Raw genomic sequence first — 25,813 nt, forward strand, 5'->3', positions numbered from 1 at the left:
GACCTGCAATAAACTTTAAACATCAGAATTTTTTTTTTCACAACGAATTCGTAAAATATTCAACGGCTAATTGTTTTTCGATCATTAAATGTTGGGAAATAAAATACGATGAAATGTAAAAATCTAACTTTAAAAATATTGTTTCCTAAACAAAATCATCAAATCACTCACTGCTAAGAGTCTGCCATTTTATCATTCACAAGTTCGCCAAAGATAATTCAATTGAACGGACCATTTTCCAACATTAAACGGATCATTTTATATGTTTATGAGTTGAGTTATGAGTGCCGACTTACTGGCACAGTCACTTCATATGCCATAAAATTACACAAAAGTTTAATGAAAATCGAAAAGAAATAATTTAAAAGCAATCAAAATTTTATCATTTCGCATGAGATTAGTTCAATGACATCTTATTACCTGGAGTCAGGCTAATAACATCTCGTTAATGTGCGTGTTGCTGAACATTAGGAACAAAATATCTATCACAGAAAAAAATACAAGGGGCTTAAAAGCCTAACAAAACTATGGAATCCGTTCAAATTGGATTACATACATTCCATTTACAATACAATATCAATACAATATTCCATTTACATACATCCTTTACGAAACGCTTCAAATTATACATACTCCTCAAATCTGTTCAAAGGTAATGACAATCTTGACATTCTTGTTCTTGCACGGAAAAATATTTTAGCTTAGCTTAGCTTAGCTTGACTGACTGCACATATCAATGGTTGCACTCCGTGATTGAACCGAATCAGTAAAATTGCACAGTGAATCAACTGAATGGGGCTGGGAGTGACCGACCATTCTCATTGTACAAGTTTTAGTGACTCAATACTTTAAAGGATCAATAACGACGCCGGCCACGTCCTTTCAATCAGGTAGAGAGAGGGTAGGGATGTTAGTGTGACTCTTGCTATTAGGAGACCTCTGCATCTCCACAAAGGTCACAGGAAGGAGATTTTTGTTAGTAAGGAAGGGTTCGTTGGATCTGGATTCACTTTGATAAGTGATGCGATCATACATATAATTTATACCCGGCTTTATTGAACTTTTTACGGTTTATTCTCCGTTCAGTTGGCTAATTGGAGATGTATATTAGCTTATTTATATTTGGTACAGGTTTATACTAGCAGACATTAATAATGCTGTAGGGGCCACGCTTGAGGGATTTGTTTTACTAGTTCACAAAATTGCTTAGTGTTCCAATTCAAGACTGTTGGTTGATTTATACTGACACACCTCATCGTAATCTGATTAATACCGAAGGCTCTTGGAGCCACTCACAAATTTGTGGGGTTTACTTGAAAGGAATACAAGTTGTCGTATTTAAATATTTGGAAACGAGTTAAACCAACAACATTAAATCTATTGTTGGGACCACATACGAGTGTGTGTGTGTGGATGGTCTAGAAAATATTAGAAGTATTTGAGATTCTATGATTTGAATCCGTTTTAAACCCCATAAGAGATGCTATTATAGTGAGGCACTCATGTGCGTAGTTCGTATTACAAAATATACAAATAATTAATGAAACAAAATAAAAATATTATTTGAATCAGAGAAATCACACGGAACGGTAAAATGTTATGTTGAAGTGATAAGTTTACATGCGATTTTTTCTCATATAAATCGTTAGTCCTTCGGGATATCACATCCAGTCTGTTGTAGTTGAATAATTACACTGGGTAAAATTTTAATAACGCGCGCAAAATCTGTTTTAAACCGACTACTGCAAGGGTAAACTTGAACGCGTTCGACGAAACCGCTGGTGTGTAAATGAACTAATTCACCTATTGAATCCAGAAACTGGCAAAGTTCCATGCATCCAAAGCCTATAAGTAAAAAAAAATGCAAATGTGCATATGAAACAAACAAAAAATTTAGTTCTTATTCTTGCACGGAAAAATATTTTGAGCAAATAAACCGGTATTTATGTTTTGATTTGAGTTCTTATCTTCACCAACAATGTTCAGCAATACTGCTCTTTTTGCCATTTATATTGTCAAAGTTCATCACCGAGAACTTTTGAAATGTTGAAAATTTGCGAGGAAAAAGGATAAAACGCATTTATTTTGTGTTCGACGCTTATACATTTCTAGATAAACATTTCAAAAGGTCCTATCTGCTTTTATCGTTTTTCCGGAGCGACTTTTTATTTTGGTAATGGTTCAGCTTAAGTAACTTTCCCAAGCGTGGTTTTCATTCAGAAGGCTAGAGTGATCCCTCCACTATCAAGTCGTGCAAATAACGTGGCATAAAAGGTGTTTAATAAGTTGTGGTGATTGAATGAAAGTGAACAATAAAAAAATCGATCAAAGTAGATAGGACCTTTTGAAATGTTTCTCTAGATATATACGCTTTTACTCAATATTTAGGCTTTTTATAGTTTTTTTTTCACCTTAAAGAAAAAAAATCTAATGAGGATCAGTTTGGACGCATGAAATTTTTTGACCTTTTATTTTTTCTAAGCAGTGATTCAAAAAAACTGAAAAAACATTTACTTTTGCAACATGATTACTCAAATGCAAAATATTTCCTGAAAGAAATAAGAAAAGGGGTCTGGTGGAAACCTCTATTGTAAACAGTAAAATCGGTCAAACAAATTAACTCATACTGATCACAAATTCCCGCTTAAGTCTATTCCAGGACTAAAAATGCAACACGGCGGTACAAATGTGTTCGCAAGAAACGAAAACTGAAATGTTACACTACTCAATATCCGGCTTATTCTGGCCATACATCAATATCGATATTGGCCTCCCCGCCATCGCCTCGTACGTTTCCGCTTCATGTGGCGACGGAGACGTTCAGATAACATCCAGTCGGCATGCGTGTGCCGATGACGGGTGCCGCTGATTAAGCGTGTCTCTCAAGTTCAGCCATCTGGAAGATGACTTAAAATTTCTGAGCCGTCGGTTAGTAAACTTATGAATAATATAGACCATAATTAGCGACCACAACGCTGCCGACGATTAGCGCGTGATGGACATGTGTTTATGGCACAGAAAAACAGTCAAATCCGGTAATGCGAAGATGATCGGGCGATTTGGTCCGTTATATCGACGATAGCCAGCTTGGGGAGAGTCGACGCGTTTCAATGTCAAGTTTGTTACAGTGATTAAACAAAGCGATAGCCCAGCTTCTTTCATCGCTTAGTCTGGAATGGTTTGTTGGTTGGCTTAATTATTGATAATAGATTATCGCTCTGGAATCGCTTTGCGGCTCGTTTGGTGTAGGAAAGGTCAGTACATAATTGGAACGGCACTAGAAACGACTGACAGCGGCGCCATGATGCTGAAAATTATGAGTCTTAATCGCTTGACATTGAGGCGTAATAATTCTAGCGAAATTAAGCAACTATTGGAGCAGTTATCAATTTTATCAAAGCAAAGAAAAAGCAATTAAGAGCGTGCACGTCTCTGTTGCCAGAAGTGAGTAATGTAAATTTAGAGTGAATTTGTTTACTTCGAAACCAAACAGAAAACATCCCCGCTTCGTGATAAAACTACAGCCGTTCGTTTCTAATTTTGTCATGAATCTAAAAAGACGCACGTAGAAAGTTAGCAGTAAGTCTAAACAAATGTGTTAATCATAACAAGATCACTGTTTTCGTCGTCCTCCACCCACCAACAGCCGTGGCTGGAGATGAAGGATTTGAAATGATTAATGAGCTCTCTCTATCTCTCGCCCCTTCTCTTTCTGACGTCGTGTGCACGAGACTTGATCTACGATCGTTGATCAGGTTCTCAAGTGTTATTCTGAAGACCGATTTGTTTGCGATTACAATATTTACAAGTTATTCTTTCTTCTGCTCAATAATTCCATTCTGCTTCGAGTCCTACAGCGGCAACAACCATCTTCTAGGAGAATCAACCCCGACCGAGAGAAGATTCCACATCAGGGGCTGTATGACGCTGGCAAGATCAAGATCGAGAATTCTCTCCCTCCCACATCGGCGTGTCGTATGGAAACGGAACGGTCAGTCGGATCAGAAGCTGCTGCCACTGTCAAGTTCATTCAGTAAAACTTAGGACTTCGCGATGATCGAACGCTGCTTACGAGGTTGGAAAAAGTTGCTTCAAATTGAACAGTCATCAGTCGAATCAGAGTGTGTTTAATTAAGCAAATAAACTGGTGCGATTGTAACGGCGTAATGGGTGGTTTTTGAGTGACAATTTGACCCCAGTGATTGCGTTGTATTTTTATTGTGAATTTAAAAAGTTGGTTTTGAAAAAATCTATTAAAATGACTGCGGAGTCATTGAAGCCCTTCCTGAACACATCGAATCCGTTGGGTGCTTTATCTAAGGACTGCACCCAGAGAAAATCCGTGAAAAAGTGTTTCGTTGTTAGTGCTTGGGTAGTTTTATTCATTCTAGGGGCAGCTGTTCTAGGACTTGAGGTACGAATAACTTTCCGATCGGTGTGAATGATTGACAGTCTTTTTTAATTCAATAAAATAAACTAGTCTATAACGTGTGACTTCTTCTAGCTGACTGAATGAATAACTGGTGGACACTTTTATTGATTTATTCAGTTATGTTCGTAATTGTCGTTTGAAAGCAACAAATGCAGTTCTACTGGAGTGCTGCAGTTAGTTTCGGAATTAGATCCGCCTGCATCATGATTGTGTTAGCCTGCATAGCATTCACTATACTCAATTCTTCTATTTCAATTTCGTCCCACTGATATATCTTGATTTGTTCAATTTTCATACAGTTTGATTCTAACGAACCGGATTAATCTAAAGTTTATTTAAACTTTTAACCTAGGTTTACTTTTTTACACATTTTTGTTTTTTTTTCTGTATTCCATCTGAATAATATGATAGGGTCAATAAATTTCATAACAGATTAAGTATGACTGACATATAATTAATATATAAAAATGATTGTTATTGATATTCGTTCAGTAAAAATATAAATACTAAGAATCTTTTCTACGTGCGATTAAGAACTTCTCTCACGTTTTTGATAAGCATTTCATAAACAAAACGAGAATTTTCGGAGCAGCTCAAATATTTTCATTGAGTAACTGAATGCTTTTCCCGGAATTGCGTTATATTTTGTAGCCAATACATTTATTTTTGGAAGAGTTGTTTATTTCTTTTAGTAAAGACTCGTTCCTGGTTTTAGAAAAAAAAAAAATCGTATTCGAAAATAAACGCAGCGATTAAAATTAACGAAATAATTTATCATATGGATTATTCCATCCTAAGTGTGCAAAAGAAGTACAAACGTGTCAAGGACCTCCTAAGATTTGACTGGAAGTTTGGGGAATTGTTCCTTTAAGGTCACAAGCGAATGAGTACATTTCGATTTCAAATTTGATCATTGCATCGTGATTCCGCGAAAATCTTACATAAAAAACACTTATAACCCTGAGGTATTATAAGCAAATTTAAGTTACAGCATTTTATGAAACAATTTAAAATTTTCTCTGGTGTCAAGCGATCTTCTTTTCTAAGTTTTTCATATCTGCGTATATTTAATATCAATGTTCATTCTAGAAATCGCATTTTGAAAAAAATTGAAGATATTAAAAAGTCTAGCTGATAGCAGATTTCTGTTTGTAAAAATTCGAGGTATATCTAAAATCAAACAGTTGGCTAGTGTTGGTGGAGGTAGGGATTGGTTCAAAATATTCAACAACAGAGCGGTAGAAGAAAACTTGTTTGCCTTTTCTCCTGAAGTTTGCATAAAAAAGGGTCTTTTGTCGGATGATTATAAAAAAAAAACCCAAATTAATCCACCTAGCGGTCAGACTCAGCCTTTCTCATTCAAACTTATTATTTGTAAAAATAGATTTACATGAATGCTTAAATCCAATAAAGGTATATTCACCCTTTGGGTTCTAAAATATTGATGTTGTAATTGAGGTATAAAATATGAAATTTGACGTAATGTTAGTGCTTCAGAAATAGTGAAATATAATAAATTACTCTTAATTTCGAACAATTTAATCACGAGCGATACCGGGAACGTTCAAATAGTACGATACCACATTTAAATCAAGTTGAGGCCATATATATTGATCAAAGCAGGTAAAGTGTTGAATAGTCTTTGAATTTCTTTTCTTTTCAAAACTTTTAAACAGCATATCAAATCGTTATGAAGTTTGTTACTTGTAATTGTGAAAGATGACACTTTTGTATGACACTAGTTATGTTCAAATAAGTCGTTTAATACTTGATGATGATGGTCCCACCTCATACCCCTACATCGGTTTGAGCTGGTCGATTTATCTAAGTAAGATATTATATAGTTCATACAAACAAATAACGGACTGGTTATTAATACAGACATAGTAACCCTTCAAAAGAATACCAATAATTTAACAATGAGTATAAAAAAACGATTTTCCAATACCATCATGGATCCAAGGCTCATCCAGAACGTTTCCAACCCGAAAATTATCTGGACTTGGTTAGGAATTGAACCTAACATTTAGGAGTGTTAACTAATCAGAATTGATTCTGGATAACGATCCAAAACTACGAGAGAGATCCTGTGATACTATAGTTCTCGATAACGAGCTTTACAGTCCACAGGCGAACCCAAGCCTTTTCAGTTTTTTCTCCCAACCCTAGTTCAAAATCGTAAAAACAGATAAATATCAAAAATCAGAATAACAGCATATATGCTATTTCATACCAAAAAGCAACTTTCCAACCTGATATGCTTTTTGTTTCAATTTCAGGGGTTTAATCCTGATGTACTCAATATCCAGATTGTCTATGTCAGTCTACGCGCGCGTGGCTCGAACATGTGTAGTCGACTCTTTTTTAAACTCTACTATTAAATATTATACAACTAATTCAAACAAAAATCCATCATCATCAGTGAACATAATAGCTTAGTTTACCCAATAAATTAAAAAAAAAAAAACATAAATTTTACAATCTTCGTCATTAATTTACAAAAAATTCTATATAATCTGACTACAAAACAGACTTTCTGTGTGAAATACAAAGCCTTTTAAACTCCGCCATTGTTGCTGCACGTTTTACCTGTCTTGGCATCGAATTGAAAAAATTTATTCCTTTGTACAACAGAGAGTTCTGTGATCTTCCAAAAAGAAAATTTGGTGTTCTAGCATCATCCGCGTTTCTAGTGTTGTACCTATGAAAATCACTTCCCCTATCAATTCGATTACACAAATATCGAGGCAGCACATTATTAAAAATTTTATATAGAAACACCATTGTCAAAAAATATACTCTTTGCTTCACAGAAAGCCATTGCAATGCGTCCAGCATAAAACTCGAGGAAGTGTATCTATTACATCTTAATATTAATCGCATAACTTTATTTTGTAAGCGCTGCAGTCTCAATATTTGTGTATTGTTCGCAAGAAATAATATGGATGGGCAAAAATCTATATGTGGTGAAATGATTGACTTATAAAGACTAATTTTACTACTAACAGTCAATTCATTTTTCAAACGGCACAGAATACCGTATTTTTTTGCCATTTTCTTGATGACATTGTCAATGTGAGACTTAAAAGTTAATTTGTCATCAATAATCACTCCAAGATACTTTATTTCGTTTACGCGATCAATCGTCTCACCATCAATTGCAATATTTACGTCTGGTCTGGAGTTGGCAGAAGAAATGATTAAGTACTTTGTTTTGCTAATATTTAATTTAAGCTGTTTAAATTTCAACCAATTCGCCAGATAATGTCAATCTTGATTTAAAAGTGCCACAACGTCATTAGGATTCTTAGCCGCAATGAACAGAACAGTATCATCAGCAAATAAGTTGATATCGCAAAACCGTAAAACTCGCTTCATGTCATTAATATAAATAATGAACAAAATGGGCCCTAAAACACTTCCTTGCGGTACACCAAGTGTATTAGCAATGGAATCCGATTCAGAATCATTAAAACGAGTCTTCTGAGTTCTAGCACACAAATAGCTCTCAAACCATTTGTATGCTGTCCCTACGATACCAAAGCGCTCCAATGTTTGTAACAATAAGGGCCTAGAAATTGTTTCAAAAGCGCGTTTTAGATCCAAAAACACCGCAAAAATAGTTTCTTTAGCCTCGAATTTTTTCTTTCCATTTTGCTAACACCAGATTTAAAGCAGACTCACAAGAGTGACCCTCTCGATAACCTGATTGCTCTGGGATTAGCAAATCATTACTATTTAAATAATCCATCAGCTGGCCTTTCACAACTAGTTCTAAAATTTTCTTTAATGTGTGCAACATATTAATGGGGCGGAACTCTTCGGCTTTATCTGTCCCATTAATCTTGGGGATAGGAACCACAAGTGATTCCTTCCAAACCTGAGGCACGTGCCCTGTTTGCAGTGATTCATTGATAAGGTCCAGCAGATCGTGTCCAATGACATGGAAGCAATCTTGTATTACTTTTGCGTTGACATTGTCGATACCAGCCGATCTCTCAAGAGAAAAACAAATATCTTTCAACTGTGCAAAAGTAATAGGATGAAAACCAGAAAAATTACAGTTATTATGGACCGGCTGTATTATTTCGAGAGGTTCGTTGACCAAATCAATACTCTGATTGATCGATTGAACACTTTCAACGAAATAACTGTTGAATTTACTTGCAATCACTCGCGCCGAATGTTCTTCTAAGCCATTAAAAGTTATGGTTTGCGGACAACTATCTTTACTTTTTATCAATGATTTTAAAATTTTCCATAACTCTGCTATTATTTTGATGTTGATCAATCTTCCGTTGTATATATTCACATCGTGTCTTTTTCAAGGTGCGTGAGTATATATTCCGCGCAGCGGTGTACCTATTCCAATCATTGCTATCATTACTTCTGCAAAATTTTTTGTACTTTTTATCTCTTTTACGTTTTAAACGCAAAAGTTCTAAAGAGTACCAGCTGTTCGAATTATGCAATTCAACACACTTTTCGGAAACTAGGCTATTGGTACACTCTTTTAGCGTGTTAGTTAGAACAGCTGCTTTATTGTCGAAATTCCCTGTTATTGGCTGAAAATTCAGACTTCTCGAAATAAGCTGAGTCATTGCTTGCTTCGAGTATCTATTCCAACACTTAATTTTTACTATATTATCACGGTTTTGATCATTCTCAAGTACAACACAAATTGTCTCATGATCTGTGATTTTATAATCGGCCTTAGTGAAAGAATGAACATTATCAAAATTCGAAAACACGTGATCAATTAATGTACGAGAGTGTCTGGAAATTCTTGTAACTTGAAAACCCGTTTGTTGTGAATTGAAAAAATCTGCTAATTGCCTCAATTGGTTCGAATTTGGTATATTGAGCCAATCGATATTAAAATCGCCAGCAATAACATTTAATTTACTCAAGTCAATAAAATTATCCCACCACTTTTCTAAAGTTTCTAAAAAACGCTGGTTACTTGTACTGGGGGAGTGGTACACAATTCCAAAATTTCCTACCGTCATGCCTCTTTCAACTGATATTCCTAGGAACCAATTATTTTCAAAAGATTCGTTTAATCGAATATTGAATTTGATTGATTCCTTGGCGTAAATAGCAACCCCACCAGTATGTCTGGAATGTGAAAGGCAAAAAGCAACTTTGTAACCCGGAATGCTATACTGATCAAATGCATCAGCTTCCACTATATGAGTTTCCGCTAGCAATACTAACATTGGACGTGTTGTTTCCACAAGATGCCGTAAAGCAACATAATTTGTAGATAAACCAGCAATATTCATATAAATCATTTCTAATTTCCTTTCACATTGCGTTTTCTTCAGCTGCTATTTACTTAACAACATGTTGCTCTTTCTTTTCTCAAACAGTCTCCGAAATACTGGACACTGTGTACTATATGCTGGATATTTAGCGTCCAAATTTAAATTGAAGTCTTTATTAGATTTTAAACAATTCACACAGTTAAAATCAGTTGATGAGCATTCCGATGTCTTGTGCTGTGCACTACACTTAGAGCATGTTTCGGAATTAACACACTCTGTGCTTTTATGACCAAATTCTCCACATTTGAAGCAACGTAGAACATTAATGGCCTCTTGAACAGAACACCTATCCCACTCAATGCTTACTTTACTAGCAGACATCAGGCGGTCGAATGTGTCCCTATCAACTTCAACAATTGTATTATATTTATTGTATTTGAAGCGTGAATTTTCAAATTGCGCAATAACTTTGACTTCATTGATTCCGATGCCATCATTTTGACTTTTCAATAAGTCAATGAAGACTTCGGGGGAATATTGATCACTCATTCCCACAATTTTCAATTTTGGCTTAGCGTTTAGGAATAACAGCATTGTACCTTTCACCTAAATTGCTTTCAATGTTTTTTTCCACGTCTTCAATATTATCCCCTATTGCACACTCAGCAATTATCGAGCCAGCTTTCCCGTTCCTAAAGTTTCTAATTTTGTGTACTTTCGGATCCAAATTTTCTTTCAAAAAAATTCTAGTGTCTTCACTAGATTGAGAAGACTCGACTGGTTTAATCACAATGACCGGCCGAGTCTTACGGTTTTCAGCGCGCTTTAATTTATTTACCGTATTCCCTATCGATCCCGCTAAAACATTCGCGTATGTCGGAGATTTTTGAGAAAAAACCTCGTTATCTTGCATAATCGCGTCTTCAATCGGTTCATCATATTTATTCGAAATAATTTTTTTCTTATTGGGAATAGAGTCCAGTTCAGAGTGAACCGTTCTCTCAGTTCTAGATCTCTTTCTATTCATTGGCACACTTTTCTCTCGATTAACATTTTCGATTACTTCTATTTTGAAATCTTCAAGCTTTTTGGCAACATTGGCTTCAATGCATGCCATGCTCTCACGAAGAGAATTGCTGATCGATTTCAAAATAGTATCGATACCGTTAGCAACCGCGATGTTTATCTTAGTTTCGATTCCGCTTTGAGTATTTGTAAGCGACTCAGAGATAGATAACAAAGTACCCATCATCTTTGTCATCTCACCACTCAAAACATCATCTATCCCGCCATCATCTTGGGCCGATAAACATGCAGCACATTTAAAAACAATATTCTCATTATCGTTAACGACTTTCGCCGCTATTTTAGTGAGCGGTGTGCAAACTCGATGAAATCGAGACTTGCACTTACCCACGCAAACAACGGGATCATCGCTAACACGAACTATATTACCACATTTTGCACAGTCCATATCAAACGCACAAACAACCGCCGGCTGGACTCGTCCAGCAGCAACGGCGAAAGCAAAAGGCAGCGAACAATGGAAAAATATAACAATAAATATTTCAGTGCGTCTTGAACTGTCCTACAGATCAGACGTTTTTTCGGTTGCTTGTGGACTGGTCTTTGACTGCCTATAGCTTCAAAGTTTGTGTTTTGTCAGTGTGTCTTTTAAAGGTTACCTGAAAGTTATTTCCCATCAGTCTTTCTCAAGACTACCTACTTTTAATTTAACATTTGTTTTAACTTTTTTCGTATCACCTGGAATGGCTGGACGGAAAAAGAAACCTCGCATCGCTGCGGGGAGGAAAAGAGAGGCATCTCTTTCTGACACATCGAGTGTCTGTAGTGACAATCCTTTTGATATTTTGCCTGAGCAAGAAGCTGGTGAAATGGAAGTTATTAATAATGAAACTATACAAAATATAAAATCTTTAAAAAAGGAGAAAGTTCCACCTATTGTGGTAACTATTTCTTCTGAATTTAATATATTCAAAAAGGAACTTTCAACGTTTGTTTCTGACGTTAAAGTTACCTATCAAATTGGCCGTAGAGGTGAATGCCGCTTATTAGCCGACTCAGTAAAGGGTCGTGATCGTCTTGTTCAGTATTTAACTGACAAGATGTACAAATTTTTTACATATGACACCAAGAACGCCAAGCCGTTCAAGGTTGTCTTGAAAGGTCTCACCAACGATCAAACCGTTGATGAGATCAAACTTACTTTAACAGAATTACTTGGCATAGCCCCTACCCAAGTAATTCTAATGAAACAAAAATCACGAGGCGAAAACAGTCAGAGAACTGGAATTTCCCTTGTTAATTATTTAATTCATTTTAACCGCAATGAGGTTAACAACTTAAAATTTTTTGAAAAAGCACATGCTTTGTATAATGTGCGTGTAAAGTGGGAAATTTATAGGAAGTATGGCGGAGGTGAAAAGCATATCACCCAATGCCGTACTTGCCAACGTTATGGCCATGGTTCCAAATTCTGTAACATGGACCAAAAATGTCTTAATTGTGGAGACTCTTCTCACAAAAAGGACACATGTCCTGTGAAAGAGAGTAAAAATTTTCGCTGTGCGAATTGTAACGGCAACCATATGTCAAATTTTTATCAATGCCCAGTCCGTTTAGCAATTGTTAAGGCAAGGCAAGGTAAACAAAATTCAATTTCTCAATTAAAACCAACTTCAAAACAAAATTCTCCAAGCGTACCAGTGACGTATAGTTTACCTACTCCTTTGCATACCCGTTTAACTTATGCACAGGTTACAGGTAGTTCGAACATTATACCGCCTAGTGTTGGTAGTTCGAAAATAACCGTTAATATGGGTAAGCAAAACAGGCTAGAAAATAATTGTACACCTATCACTCCAGCTAATATTGCTGCCGAAAATATTTTTTCTAATGTCAACTGCCTGGGGCCTATCACGGCAGGTAAACTTTCTTTTTTGCAACAGGCAATGTTCGATCTTATGAACGCCATGTTGCAGGCAAAATCAATGTTTGAAGCCATTCAAATAGGCACAAATTTTACTATTAAAATTGTTTCTAATTTAAAATTTAGCAATGATTTTAAATAAAACAATTAAAATATTAAATTGGAATGCTCGCTCATTGAAGGCCAATGAGAATGAGCTTTTTAACAGTAAATAATGTGCATATTGCAATTATTACTGAAACATTTTTGAAACCTAACATAAAATTAAAATATGATCCCAATTACGTGGTTCATAGATATGATAGGATTCAGGGTTCCGGCGGTGGAGTTGCAATTGTTATTCATCGCCGAATCAAACATCGTGCTCTTCCCCATCTTGAGACGAAAGTTATTGAAACTTTGGGAATTGAAGTTCAAACTGAACTTGGGATTTTATTTATTGCCGCAGCATATTTACCATTTCAATGCACACGCGAGCTCAAAAATTATTTTAAAGGTGATTTACAAAAACTCACCAGAAATCGTTCGAAATTTTTCATAATCGGCGATTTTAACGCTAAACATCGTTCATGGAATAATTCTCAAAGTAATTCCAATGGCAAAATTTTATTCAACGATTGTTCTTCAGGATACTATTCTATTTTGTCTCCGAATAGTCCTACATGCTTTTCTTCTGTAAGAAACCCTTCAACAATTGATTTGGTGCTTACAGATCAAAGTCATGTGTGTAGTGATTTGATCACACATGCTGACTTTGATTCTGACCATCTTCCAATAACTTTTTCTTTATCACATGAATCAGTTTTAAACCCTATGAGCTCTGTTTTTAATTATAACAAGGCTAATTGGGAAAGATACAAAACTCATATTGAGAGAAATTTCAATAATGAGCTTGATTTGCAAAACGAAGTGAATATTGATTCCGCTTTGGACGCATTAAAATGTGCAATTGTTGATGCCAGGAATTATTCTGTTCCAAAGGCTCAAGTGAAATTTGATTCACCAATAATTGACGAAAATCTTCAACTTCTAATTCGTTTGAAAAATGTCCGCAGACGTCAAAATCAACGTTCTCGTGACCCTGTTTTTAAAACTATTTATAAAGATTTACAGAAAGAGATTAAACATAGATTTACTCTTCTGAGAAATCAAAATTTTGAGACTAAAGTTGAAAAATTGAAACCATATTCAAAACCATTTTGGAAGCTGTCGAAGATTCTTAAGAAACCTTCAAAGCCTATTCCAGTTTTAAAAAAAGGTGAACGTTTTCTTGTATCCAATGAACAAAAGGCTCAAAGACTTGCTCAGCAGTTTGAGAGTGTTCATAGCTCAAATTTGAATTTTGTGAGTCCGATTGAAAATGAAGTCACACGTCAATTTGATTTAATTTCTTCCCAGATTTTTTTACCTGCAGAAATAATTGAAACTAACTTGAATGAGATTAAATCAATTATTAAAAATTTCAAAAATATGAAAGCACCTGGTGACGATGGAATCTTTAATATACTAATCAAACATCTCCCTGAGAGCACAATGGAATTTTTAGTAAAAATTTTCAATTGCTGCTTCAAAATTGCATATTTTCCCAAATTATGGAAAAATGCAAAAATTACTCCCATTTTAAAACCGGATAAGAACCCAGCTGAAGTTTCAAGTTATCGACCAATCAGTTTGCTTTCTTCAATAAGTAAACTGTTTAAGAGAATTATTCTTAACAGAATGATGTCACACATCAACGAAAATTCAATTTTTGCAAATGAACAGTTTGGATTTCGCCATGGGCATTCCACAACTCATCAATTGCTCAGAGTTACTAATATGATACGAGCTAACAAATCTGAAGGTTATTCCACTGGAGCTGCTCTTTTAGACATAGAAAAAGCATTCGACAGTGTTTGGCATAAAGGTTTGATTGCGAAATTGCAAACTTTTAATTTTCCAATTTTCCTAGTCAAAATTTTGAAAAATTATCTTACTGATCGAACTCTGCAGGTTGTCTATCAGAATTCAAAATCTGATAGATTTCCTGTCAGAGCAGGTGTACCTCAAGGTTCAGTCTTGGGTCCAGTCCTGTACAACATATTCACTTCAGATCTTCCTGATTTGCCTCCAGGATGCACAAAGTCATTGTTCTGCGATGACACAAGCATTTCCGTAAAAGGAAAAAGTCTTCGTGTCATATGCAGTCGATTGCAGAAAAGTTTAGATATTTTTTCTTCCTACTTGCAAAAGTGGAAAATCTCTCCCAATGCTTCTAAAACTCAAATGATAATTTCTCCGCATAAGCCTAGGGCTTCTTTCCTCAAGCCAAACAATAATCACGTTGTCAAGATGAATGGGGTTATTTTAAGTTGGTCCGACAAGGTTAAGTACTTGGGACTAATTTATGATAAAAAACTTATTTTCAAAGAGCACATTGAGAGTATACAAGCCAAGTGCATCAAATATACGAGATGTTTATATCCTCTCATTAACAGGAATTCTAAACTTTGTTTAAAGAACAAACTTTTGATTTACAAACAAATTTTTAGACCAGCAATGCTTTATGCTGTACCGATCTGGTCAAGTTGCTGTTCAACAAGGAAGAAAACGCTTCAAAGGATTCAGAATAAAATTCTGAAAATAATCTTGAAGCGTCCTCCTTGGTTTGGTACACTCGAATTACATAGACTTACTGGTGTTGAACCATTAGAAGCTATGTCAAATAAAATTATTAACAATTTTCGACAAAAATCGTTGCAATCCTCAATTGCTACGATAAGCTCTCTTTATAGCCAATAAGTTAGCAATTAAGTTAGTTGTAAGTTTACTTCCCCTTTTCTGACAAGTAGGTTTAAATCCCTACGAATGATAAGTCCTAATTGCGAAAGCAAACAAATCCTAACAATTAAAATTACAAATTTCTAACAGTGTTGAGAAGTCACCATTTGTGATTGGACACACATACTCATTATTTACTAATATTTATCATAAATACTTAAGCTACTAACAAATCCCCCCTTTAAAAAAAAAAAAAAAAAAAAAAAAAACAATAAATATTTCACCCAGCAGCCGTAGCGTCTATGTGATATAGACGCGATGGTCGGCGCTGACACAAATTAAATCAATTCAGCGAATAAATCGAAAGCATGCAAAGACACTTCTACTTATCCGTTTAGGTATCAAATTTGGCCGTTGGATCACTAGTACTAGATCACGTGAAGCACTTGATTTCACACAAAAAAAAACTTTTTAATTGAGACACTAGCGGTACACAAGCTACCATGTTCACCGTATCACCACCATTCACTTGAGATAATAGACTTTCGTTGTTTCACAAATTTAAATATAACGGTTGCTTAATTTTGATTACAATCAAATGAAAAGGGAACGTACAGGGCAGCCAAACTTTGAAACCACGTGTTTAATCATAATTCATCAGTTAACCCTTAACTAGCCCGTTCATCTGATTTCAATATTGTTCAAATCGGTTGTGTAGTTTCTAAGATAATGAAGTTTCGTGATTTTCACATTTCGATACATTACAGACGAAGTTACAGTCCGATTACAGCAAAAATCAATAGGGTGTTATGAGGCAGCTAGACCTTTCATTTGATACTAATTCTGTGGAAATCGGTTCAACCATCTCTAAGAAAAGTGAGTGAGTCCAAGTAGTTTTCGGAATATGTTTCTTTTCATAACTGTATTTCACATTTTTAAACATAACAGGCAAAGTAATAATCCGTTTGCAAAAAAAAATCATTAGTGTCTTACGGGGCAACAAGACCTTCCATATGACATTGATTTTATGAAAATCGGTCCAGCCATCTCTGAGAAACATGAGTGAGATTAAACTCTCCAGTCTCCAGAACACGTTTCTTTCCATAACTTCTGAACCACATTTTCAATATTCATAAAGTTCAAAAGTTAAGGGTTTTTTAGGTAGCCCGTTCATTTGAAACCAATTTTGTTCAAATCGGTTGTGTAGTTTCTGAGATATTGATGTTTCGTGATTTTTACATTTTGATACATAACCTATAAACTAGAAATCATATTACAATATAATTCTATAGGGTTTTATAGGGCAACTAGACCTTTCATTTGCAATTGATTTCATTGAAATCGGTTCAGCCATCTCTGAGAAAATCTAGTGAAGCAAGTGAATCTAACTTTACCACATCGATATTCAGCCGCTCCATCTTCTCCAACGATCGCCTCCAGAACATCGCGTCTTCGCCCTTATGGTATTTCTTGATGAACGACGCAACTTCCGGCAGGTACTTCGTATTATAAAATTTCCAGTTTACGGCCAGTCCGGAATGAAAGAAAAGCGGCTCTGACATCTCCTTCTCGCTGATTGTCAGCCACAGCAACACTTTCTTGAGGAACTTAGTGTGTGAAATGAACTTCTCTCGTGAGGAAAGTAAAATACGAAGTGTCCTGCCAGTTATTGCCATCCAGGGTGAGATAGGTCCCGTCATCCATCACGACCGCCACGTCGCGATTCGCCGGGAAAATGACAAATAACAGGGTGTTAGAGAGTTCACATAAAAGCCTTCACGGGATGATAAAGGACCCTATTTTTCTCCGCATATGGCCAAAATTTAACTACTGTAGACAGAGCCGGCGTCACGCTATTTTCTCGAGTGGGTAGTAAGGAAAAGGGAAGGTTCATGGGTGGCCTCTCTGCAGTTAACCGGAACAATCGTCATGGCGGACGAAAACATGCGTGTAGGCATGTATTTGAGTTCTTCGTTTTATTTATCAATTCTCGCGACAAAATTGTTGGAGTAGATCTCCGTTACGCTTTAGTTTTGCCTAGAAACTCTCGATGGGGCACAGCTAGGGGACGCTCCATCTCCTCCAATGATTGCTTCGAGTAGTGGGCCGACGGCAGATCTAGCCAGTGCAGCGCGTTTTCGCCCTTATGGTATTCCTCGACGAACGACGCAACTTCCGGCAGGCACTTCTTACCATAAATTTTCTCATTCACGGCCAGTCCGGAGCGGAAGCAGAGCGGCTTTAACATCCCCTTCTCGCTGATTGTCAGCCACAGCAACAACTTCTTGGTGTACTTGGTGTGTCGAATGAACTTTATCTTGGAGCTCACTTCCTTCGAGGAAGAAGTAAAATACGAAATGCCCTACCAGTCGTTGCCATCCATGTTCGCCAGGTAATATTTACAGTTTGGCCGGTAGCACCAACCTCCCGACCAAGCACACGCAGCGATGTAGCCACTTTTCCCTCGGTCTTCCTCTTCAGCATCCTGTGCAGCTTCTTAACGCTCAGGGGCGTCGGCCGTTCGGAACTTCGATTGTTGTCCAATGGTGCCAAGATATTGTAGATGCCGAAACGGGCGTATCCGGTGTCCATAAAGTGTCGCACGATATCCGTTTTTGACGCGGCGGGGTACCGGTCTTTGAACGCGCATACTTCTGATTGAAGTAGATTCACTGTTTTAGCCGTCACGGTTAGAGTTGGAGTAAAATTTTTCTGCTGACTAATGGGTTACTATGATTGATCCTGCTCCAGCTCGTTATAGGCAAACATAACCGAAAACTGAAAAAGTGAATAACTCTGCAGTAGTTAAATTTTAGCCATATGTAGTATAAGGATTTTTTTCGTCAAATAGGGTCCTCTGTCACTCCTAAAGGATTCAAATGATTTCAAATGAGCTTCCTAACACCCTGTTTGTCCGTATTTACCAATACTTCTTCGCTGTTTGGCCGGTTGCGCCAACCTAGCGGCAAAGCTCACGCAGTGATGTAGCCAATTTTCCCTCGGTCTTCCTCTTCAGCATCTTTTGAAGTAGTCAGCCGATACACCAGAGAGACGCCTAGACACTCACCGTTAAGGCAACTGTCAACATCAAAACGGCCCAGCTGTATAATTTTGCATTGCCGTTATCCGTTTTGATATTGACAGTTGCCTTAACGGTGAGTATCTTGTCATTTCTCTAATATACAGGTTCCCTATTTTGAAGCTTCTTGTCGCTCAGGGTCGACGGCCGTCCAGAACCGGACTTTCTTTCGATGCTCTGATTGTGGTTCAATAATGTCATGATGTTTTAGATGCCGAAAAGGGCGTATCCGGCGTTTACAAATTGCCGCACGATGTCTTTTTTTCGACGCGGCGGGGTACAGACGCGCCTACTTCTAAACGTAGTAGCTTCACTGCTTTCGTCATCACGGTTAAAGTTTGACTAATAAAGTTTTCAAATTTTTCTGCTAACTTATGGGTTACTATTAGTCAGCCTATACACCAGAGAGACGCCGAGACACTCACCGTTAAGGCAACTGTCAACATCAAAACGGGCGATCTGTATAATTTTGCATTGCCGTCATCCGTTTATGGGATTACTACAGCGATTCGATGAAATTCTGGAACATTTCTGGACAATGATAGTCATCAAGTTTTTTTGACACCAACTCTCAAAAACATCCAACAGTTCTTGCAGCTTTTGACAGTCGGAAAATTGGTCAACAACCATAAAAATCTTTAGATCATCAGCATAGAACAGCATACATCCTCTTTCCAGACGGGCTGCGACATTATAACGAAAAGGAGTGGTCAAAGATTACTTCCTTAAGGAACGTCGGAAGTGTTTGTTAATCATCGCGATGTGTAGGATCCAAATTAGACACTTAAGCGGTTATTACACGAAGCAAATATTTGTTTTTTTTTTGATACCGGATTTATTTGCGCATTTTTTTTTCTACGAGCAAATATATTTGTTATGCTATTACACTACAGCAAATATTTACCTCAAAACCTGTTTGCTTGAATGCTAGCAAAGTCTCTTTGTTCATTTTATGGTAAATTTGTTTGCTATGCTTTTACACGATGCGAAAAATATGAAGCAAATCTAGTTTTGCGTTTTGGTCATGCTTGCCAATTCACCATTGAAAATGGTGAGAATCTGAAACGTCGTCGGATGCGCTGTGTGTGGGTGCGTGATTGGGTCAAACAACGAAAAGACCGAGGATTCTACAATCAACTTCTTCGAGAGCTCGAAGATGAGGGGCCGCTGTTATACCATAGCTTTCTGCGCATGAACATAGACGGTTTCCACACCCTTTTGGAATTGGTATATCCATTAATCAAAAAGCTGGATTCAAATATGTGAGAAACTATTTCTGCCGGTAAAAGGCTAGCTATCACATTGCGCTTTGTTGAAACAGGTGATAGTTTCATGTCGTTACAATATCTCTTTCGTATCCCACAATCAACAACAATTCTCGAAGTTTGTGACGCAATATACAAAGCTTTGAACCTTTTTCAACCGTTTCGTCGCCTTTAGTAGTAATTCTTCGGTTATCTCGGGAACGTCAGCCGAAATCATGTTTATTGAGATATCGGAAGCGAGATTAGCTTCATCAGTTGTAGCAGCGATTGTATTGAAAACCATAGAAAAATGTTCAGCAAACAATGGGTCTATAGTGGATTTATCATCTAGAATAACCTTTGCTGGGATACCTTTATTATAGCTTTACTTCGTTCTAACAAACTGCCAAAAACCTGTTGGGTTCCGCCGAAGATTGCTTTGCATCTTAGTAAAGTACTGTTTATATAATCGAGTGTTCTACGGTACACTTGACTAGCTTGCCTAAAATTGCTTCTAGAGAGCGGTGTGCGATTTTCGCGATAGTGCCGCTGATATACCTACATTCATTTCATGCTTTAGTACTCGTAAATAAGTATTTCCCTTCGGAGGCTTTCTTGGTTTACGCCATTGTAGCAGCCCCTCCACAAACATCGGTACAGCTTCGTTGACGTCAGCCCTACTAAATTTTGGTGCAAAATTTAGGATTTCTTCTAAACTCTTAACATTATTGTTATTATATAAAACTTCATCAAATAGAATGAGAAAATTTATTGTGCTTCAACCGGAACAACCGGATTATTCATTGTTCCATGTATTACACTGATAAATTGAGTCAATTAGTTAGCCCATTAAAAATCAAATGTTGATAAGATTATGCTAATTGAACAGATAGAAGGTGTTTGGATTCATACAGAGAATAGTCATCCGTAGCGTCGACATCAAACACAAAAATAAAAGAGTTTAATGAAATTGAATATAACCGTAACCACGAGGTTAAAGAACCGTTATGACAAGCGAGTCGTCGTGACTTGGGTTTGAATGTTGGTACAATCCTGAATTTCTGATGTCAACGGACATTGATATATTCTCAAGCTCTATACTAATCCTTCTTTCACGTTGTGTTTTGAAACACCTCGTTACCATCCTCTCGACAAAAAGTCCCTCTTCCAATAAAACAGACCAGGGAGACATTCTACAGGAAATAATAATTGGCGATAATATTGGCAGAAGGAATGAGGCTCGGTATTGTAGAGCGGAACGCTAAGCTTACTCTCAATACTAATATTGATATTAAAAGATATGCAGAATACAGCAAACAGCCGAGTGAAAACACAAAAAATCATGTTTTTAGTCACAGTGAGTGGTCCATTAAAGAAAATAATAAAATAGAATTGTATATCAGCACAAGGCCGAAAAATTTAACGAATGAAATTACTAATTGAAGTAGAACGAGTTTATTTATTCTTTGAAATTTCATGCAAAAATCAATGTCATGTAACGCAGGTTAGTATGACAAAAAGGTGAAAGAAACTTGCAAAAAAAGATAAAAAGACTAGAATTATCACAACACTCACAGTGAAAAATTTTAAATTAAAAGCTTAACTTTTGCACCCAAACAAAAAATTCTAGATTTTGGTAGTTCGTAAACAATCAGAAATTCTATACATTCAATTTTCAAGCCAGAAAATAAAAGTAAATTCCAGTAGACTACAAATGAAGAATTATAAGCGAATAAAAAAAGCGAAATTTCGTTGTAAACTTCTGAATTTTTCCAAGTAACACTGCGTTTGCCCGCAATTTCGTTGTCTCGTGTTTCAACATGCTCTCATTCTAGTAAATTGCTTCTCGATATATATCGATATATATAGTAACTTATTGCTTGAATTTTTAAACCAGATATAGGATTTCGTCAAATTTGATTCAATTGAGAAAGATTGGAATTGCAATCAATCGTCAGTTGCACTGTCGCGTGGACAAGTTATTTGCACATTTTTCGACTTCTTAATCTTAAGCACTCTTCCTTTAAAAGCATCTGTATTTTCCTCAAAGTAAGTTGACCACGATCACGCAATCCTTGTGTTTATCTGGTCTAAACTATCTGAACTAATTCCCCCGACTTGCCCACGCATCCTTCGAGTCGCGTAAATTTTCAAACAAGTGCAATACCTTCGAGTCGAGGCGATGCATCCCGAACACGGCACTCGCAAAAGTCAAATTAATCGAGACTTGTCCGAATAAAAGTCTACCGACGACATGCAAAACCATCAACCGTAACTGATGATGACACAGAGCGCTTGATCCGATTCGCCTGCCGCACGCTGCCAAACTTGAGACATGATGCTTCCAACCGGATGCAACTGCCAACCGGCGGCGAAGAGTCCGTTCAATTGCTCGCCGAGAAGCTGCATGCCATGTCAGCGTCTGCCGTCCTATCAGTCGTACACACTCTAATGATAGCTGCTCCACAGATGAGCTCAAGATGGTACCGTTTCGCACGTCCCGAGAGATAAAATTTCAAAGGCATAGAAACTATTTGTGACGTCGTTCTTGCGTCTGTATGCGCGGCTAAAAATAGCCAACTGAAGTACTACCATGCCAGTCCAATTAAAGTGGCGAAATTCCGACTACCGGAGACGTTATTGGAGAATGGAACGCTCTTGTATAAGCAACATACTCTTTAATTTTTTTCTCTGCTGCTCTTATTACGTTTCAGATATGGAACATCAACAGAATTAACGAGCTACAGCGAGAGGTGAACAACCTGAGACAGCAAACGCAGGAACTGCGAAAATTACGTATCGAAAATCTAGAGGACTTTGGCGACTTTGAAGATGCGGTAAGTAGGGAGCGGAATCCGTTCCATCCGTTCAAAATTAGCGTAGAATTCGTCATCCGCCAGTTAACTGTAATTGAGAGCATGAATTGCGCTCTGAGGGTAACGAACAGGCAAGCTGATAAGAATATTATAACAGGCCAGTTATACAAACGATTAAGTGAAGCTCACTTCGAGGGATAACCAGACAAATGGTTAGTTATAGAATTTAGAAGCGGGAACCCCGCATCTGCTAGTCTATTTTTGTACTATCGCGTCATGAAAGAGAAAGTTTCATGTTTTGATAATGTGTCCACTGCAGAAGATGACTTCGATAGAATTGTTTCATTGTAATAGACTCTAGCAGACATAGTCACAGCATTCGGTCGTTTCCAATGTATTGCCTAAGCAATAAAGAGCTGAACGTCCGACTCGACTAGACATTCTGGATTTGAGATTCGAAATGATGAAAAACGCCGTCAATAACCTTTTTGATCAAAGCGTACATTTCAAAATTCAAACATGAGTCAGACTTTGAAACCATAGTCCTTTTTAGAGTTGCGCTGCAATTGGATGGAATTGGTGGCAATTGGGAGGATTAGAATCCTTATCACTGAAATCCTTCTTGTTGTCACGGTATCATTGAAGTAATTCTCGTCTGCAGTGGCTACTTGCAAAATCTGGTCTAAGCTTTACAGGTCTTTTGGGAATACAACAAACTAGGTATTGCCAGTTTCAGTAACATAATAATGCGTTTCTTCTGCATTTTCAAGTTCGTTGTCTTGTTTGTAACAAAAGCCTGTGTTTTCGATTCGCAGCTGGTAATCCGTTGTCAGACCAATAATTTCCTTCTAAATTTATCATAGAGAACAAGCTTGAATCATGAGCTTTAGCCTTATAGGTTTTTAGACACTGAAGCTGCCTAAACATAATTTTTTTATTCATCAGTAAGCTTTCTTTGTACTAGATAAGCATCTTGTTGTTTATATTGCGAGCATGTATTGAAGGAACTTAGTTTTGCTTGAAGATAGCTTATTCAGTAAAGCGTAGAAAAATGCTCGTTTTCGGCGTTTTTCCACCCAGAAAATAATCATTATCCATAAATCATGTTTCATCGACAATAGAATACAAATGGCGGATTTATTAAAGGAGGCATATGACAGCTTGCTGTACACATCGGAGCCCAAAGTTTAACTATTATTTTATTATTCAATACATTTCTCCAGACTGGATGCCAGAAACTTGAAAATTTCGATGTTAAAGTATTGAAGGGACATATAATAGAAAAGAGCGATTATAACTTCAATTTTTGTTACATATGTTACAAAGTCGTAAATTGGTTTATTGTTTTTTTTTTTTTTTGCAATCGTGTACCATGTTAGTTTCGAGAAAACTGGGTTAAGATATTTCAGTTTATACCAGTGAGTAGTATAAACACTATATCAGTGGTGGGCACCGCTAACTGAAAATTTAGCGACGCCAATCGATAATTCGCTAGCTGGAATATTTAGCTCGATAATCGCTAAACGCTAAACGCTAAACCCATATTAGCTAATCGCTAATCGCTAATTTTTTAACACGTAGATTGTCATATGGCCATATTAATAGCTCATAAAAACAAACGAAAATAATTACTTTTAAATGCTATTTATAATGAGAGGTTCGAAGTTTGCAATACGATCTTCAAACTTGAGACACAGACCAACAGACATTTCTAGCAAATTCTGAATCAATTCTTCGTTTGGGAGATAACAGTAGTTTCCGTAAAAAAAAGCAGTGCTAGTGTACGTGCATGTGTCAAACTGAGAACCACAAAAATATATGAGACTGCATGCCAGCTCCCTAGACGATGCTGTCATGCGATGACTGTGGTTTAACTGTAAATTTTATTTATTATTTCGTTCAACATCAACAGACTCAATCTGGTTCTAATGATTCTATATTAAAATATTTAAAAAAATACTCCTAATACTAGAGCGAGGTAGATGGTGGTCGAAACCAGAAGATACACTATTGAAAACGCGCTGAAGTCCACTAAGAGCTCCGTTTGCCCCATAATTTGTACGACGAAAGGAATTCGCAGGAAAAAGTTATTCCGAACGACTTTTGAATGAATGATTAAATTGATATTGCCCAGTATTACAGCACAGTCGGTTCTCGTCATTAGGGTATCAGCAATTAACATAGCTCGTTAAAGATCACGTCTTACTTTCAAAGAGTCAAGGCCGATGAGCTGCGTGCGATTTTCATGACTGAGGAGCTGGTGAGGATCGTTCCAAGGTAGATGTCGAAGAGCAAAACGTACAAACCTCCGCTGAATTGCTTCGATTCTGTTGGCACCATTAAAGTAATGAGGGTTCCACACTGCCAAACAGTAGTATATAGCAGATATGCTCCTTAAAAGTGAGTTGACTATCTAGCAGCACTCCTAAATATTTTACAAATGCTTCACGCTTAATCGGTACTGCCCCAAGGTGGTAGTCGACCATAACGGGTCGCTTTTTCCTGGTCAGCAACATCACAGAACATTTTTCCGGATTTAGAGCTATCCTATTGATGTCACACCATTTAGTAAAATTTTCCAACTGACGTTGTAGATAGAGAGCATCCTCTGAGCACCTCACTTTGGCGTAAATTTTCATGTCGTCGGCAAAAGATATTCTGGGGCGACTGAGAATGCAGTTTACATCGTGGAAGTAGAGGATGAAGATTAAAGACCCGAGGTGACTACCTTGTGGGATTCCGGAAGAAGCATGAAATTCTTGCGATCTGTTGTCTCCAATTTTTACCATGATGTGGCGATCCGCAAGCTACGATTGAAGCCAGCGTAAAATGTTTCCGCTAAATCCCATTCGGTCGAGTTTTTCAATGGTAATGTTTTGGTTAATTTTATCGAAGGCTGCTGACAAATCAGTGTATATAGCGTCGGTTTGGTGCCCTTCAGACATAATATCCATTACAAATGAGGCGAACGTTAGAAGATTCGTTGTTGTTGAACGCTTTGGCATGAATACATGCTGCGTATCAGAGATAAGAGGCTAACAATGATAAAAAATCGGTTCCATCACGACCAACTCGAACAGTTTTGAGACTGCATTCACGGCGGAGATTCCGCGGTAACTATCGACGTTTCTCTTGTCACCTTTTTTGTAAACCGGAAACATATACGCGAAATTCCATGCAGATGGAAAGTTGTCTGTAGAGAGTGAGAGGCGGAAAAAATGACAAAGCGGAGAAATCAAGCCGGTTGCGCATCGCTTCAGTACAA

The 25,813-nt window shown here is 37.1% G+C and overlaps 1 protein-coding gene across 2 annotated transcripts in view; it reads left to right on the plus strand.

Moving 5' to 3' along the window:
* The first annotated feature begins 3,984 nt into the window (after positions 1-3,984).
* Positions 3,985-25,813, plus strand: part of LOC129724370 (protein eiger) — a 49,255-nt gene continuing 27,426 nt past the window's right edge. The window contains exons 1-2 of one of the 2 annotated variants that reach the window (XM_055679231.1): positions 3,985-4,414; positions 22,447-22,569. In XM_055679231.1, coding sequence (XP_055535206.1) covers positions 4,259-4,414; positions 22,447-22,569 — 279 coding nt within the window. In that variant the 5' untranslated portion in view covers positions 3,985-4,258. The remainder of the gene's footprint in view (positions 4,415-22,446; positions 22,570-25,813) is intronic. The other variant, XM_055679232.1, reaches the window with a different exon arrangement.

Source organism: Wyeomyia smithii, chromosome 2 (assembly GCF_029784165.1).
Source record: "Wyeomyia smithii strain HCP4-BCI-WySm-NY-G18 chromosome 2, ASM2978416v1, whole genome shotgun sequence".
Taxonomy (NCBI): domain Eukaryota; kingdom Metazoa; phylum Arthropoda; class Insecta; order Diptera; family Culicidae; genus Wyeomyia; species Wyeomyia smithii.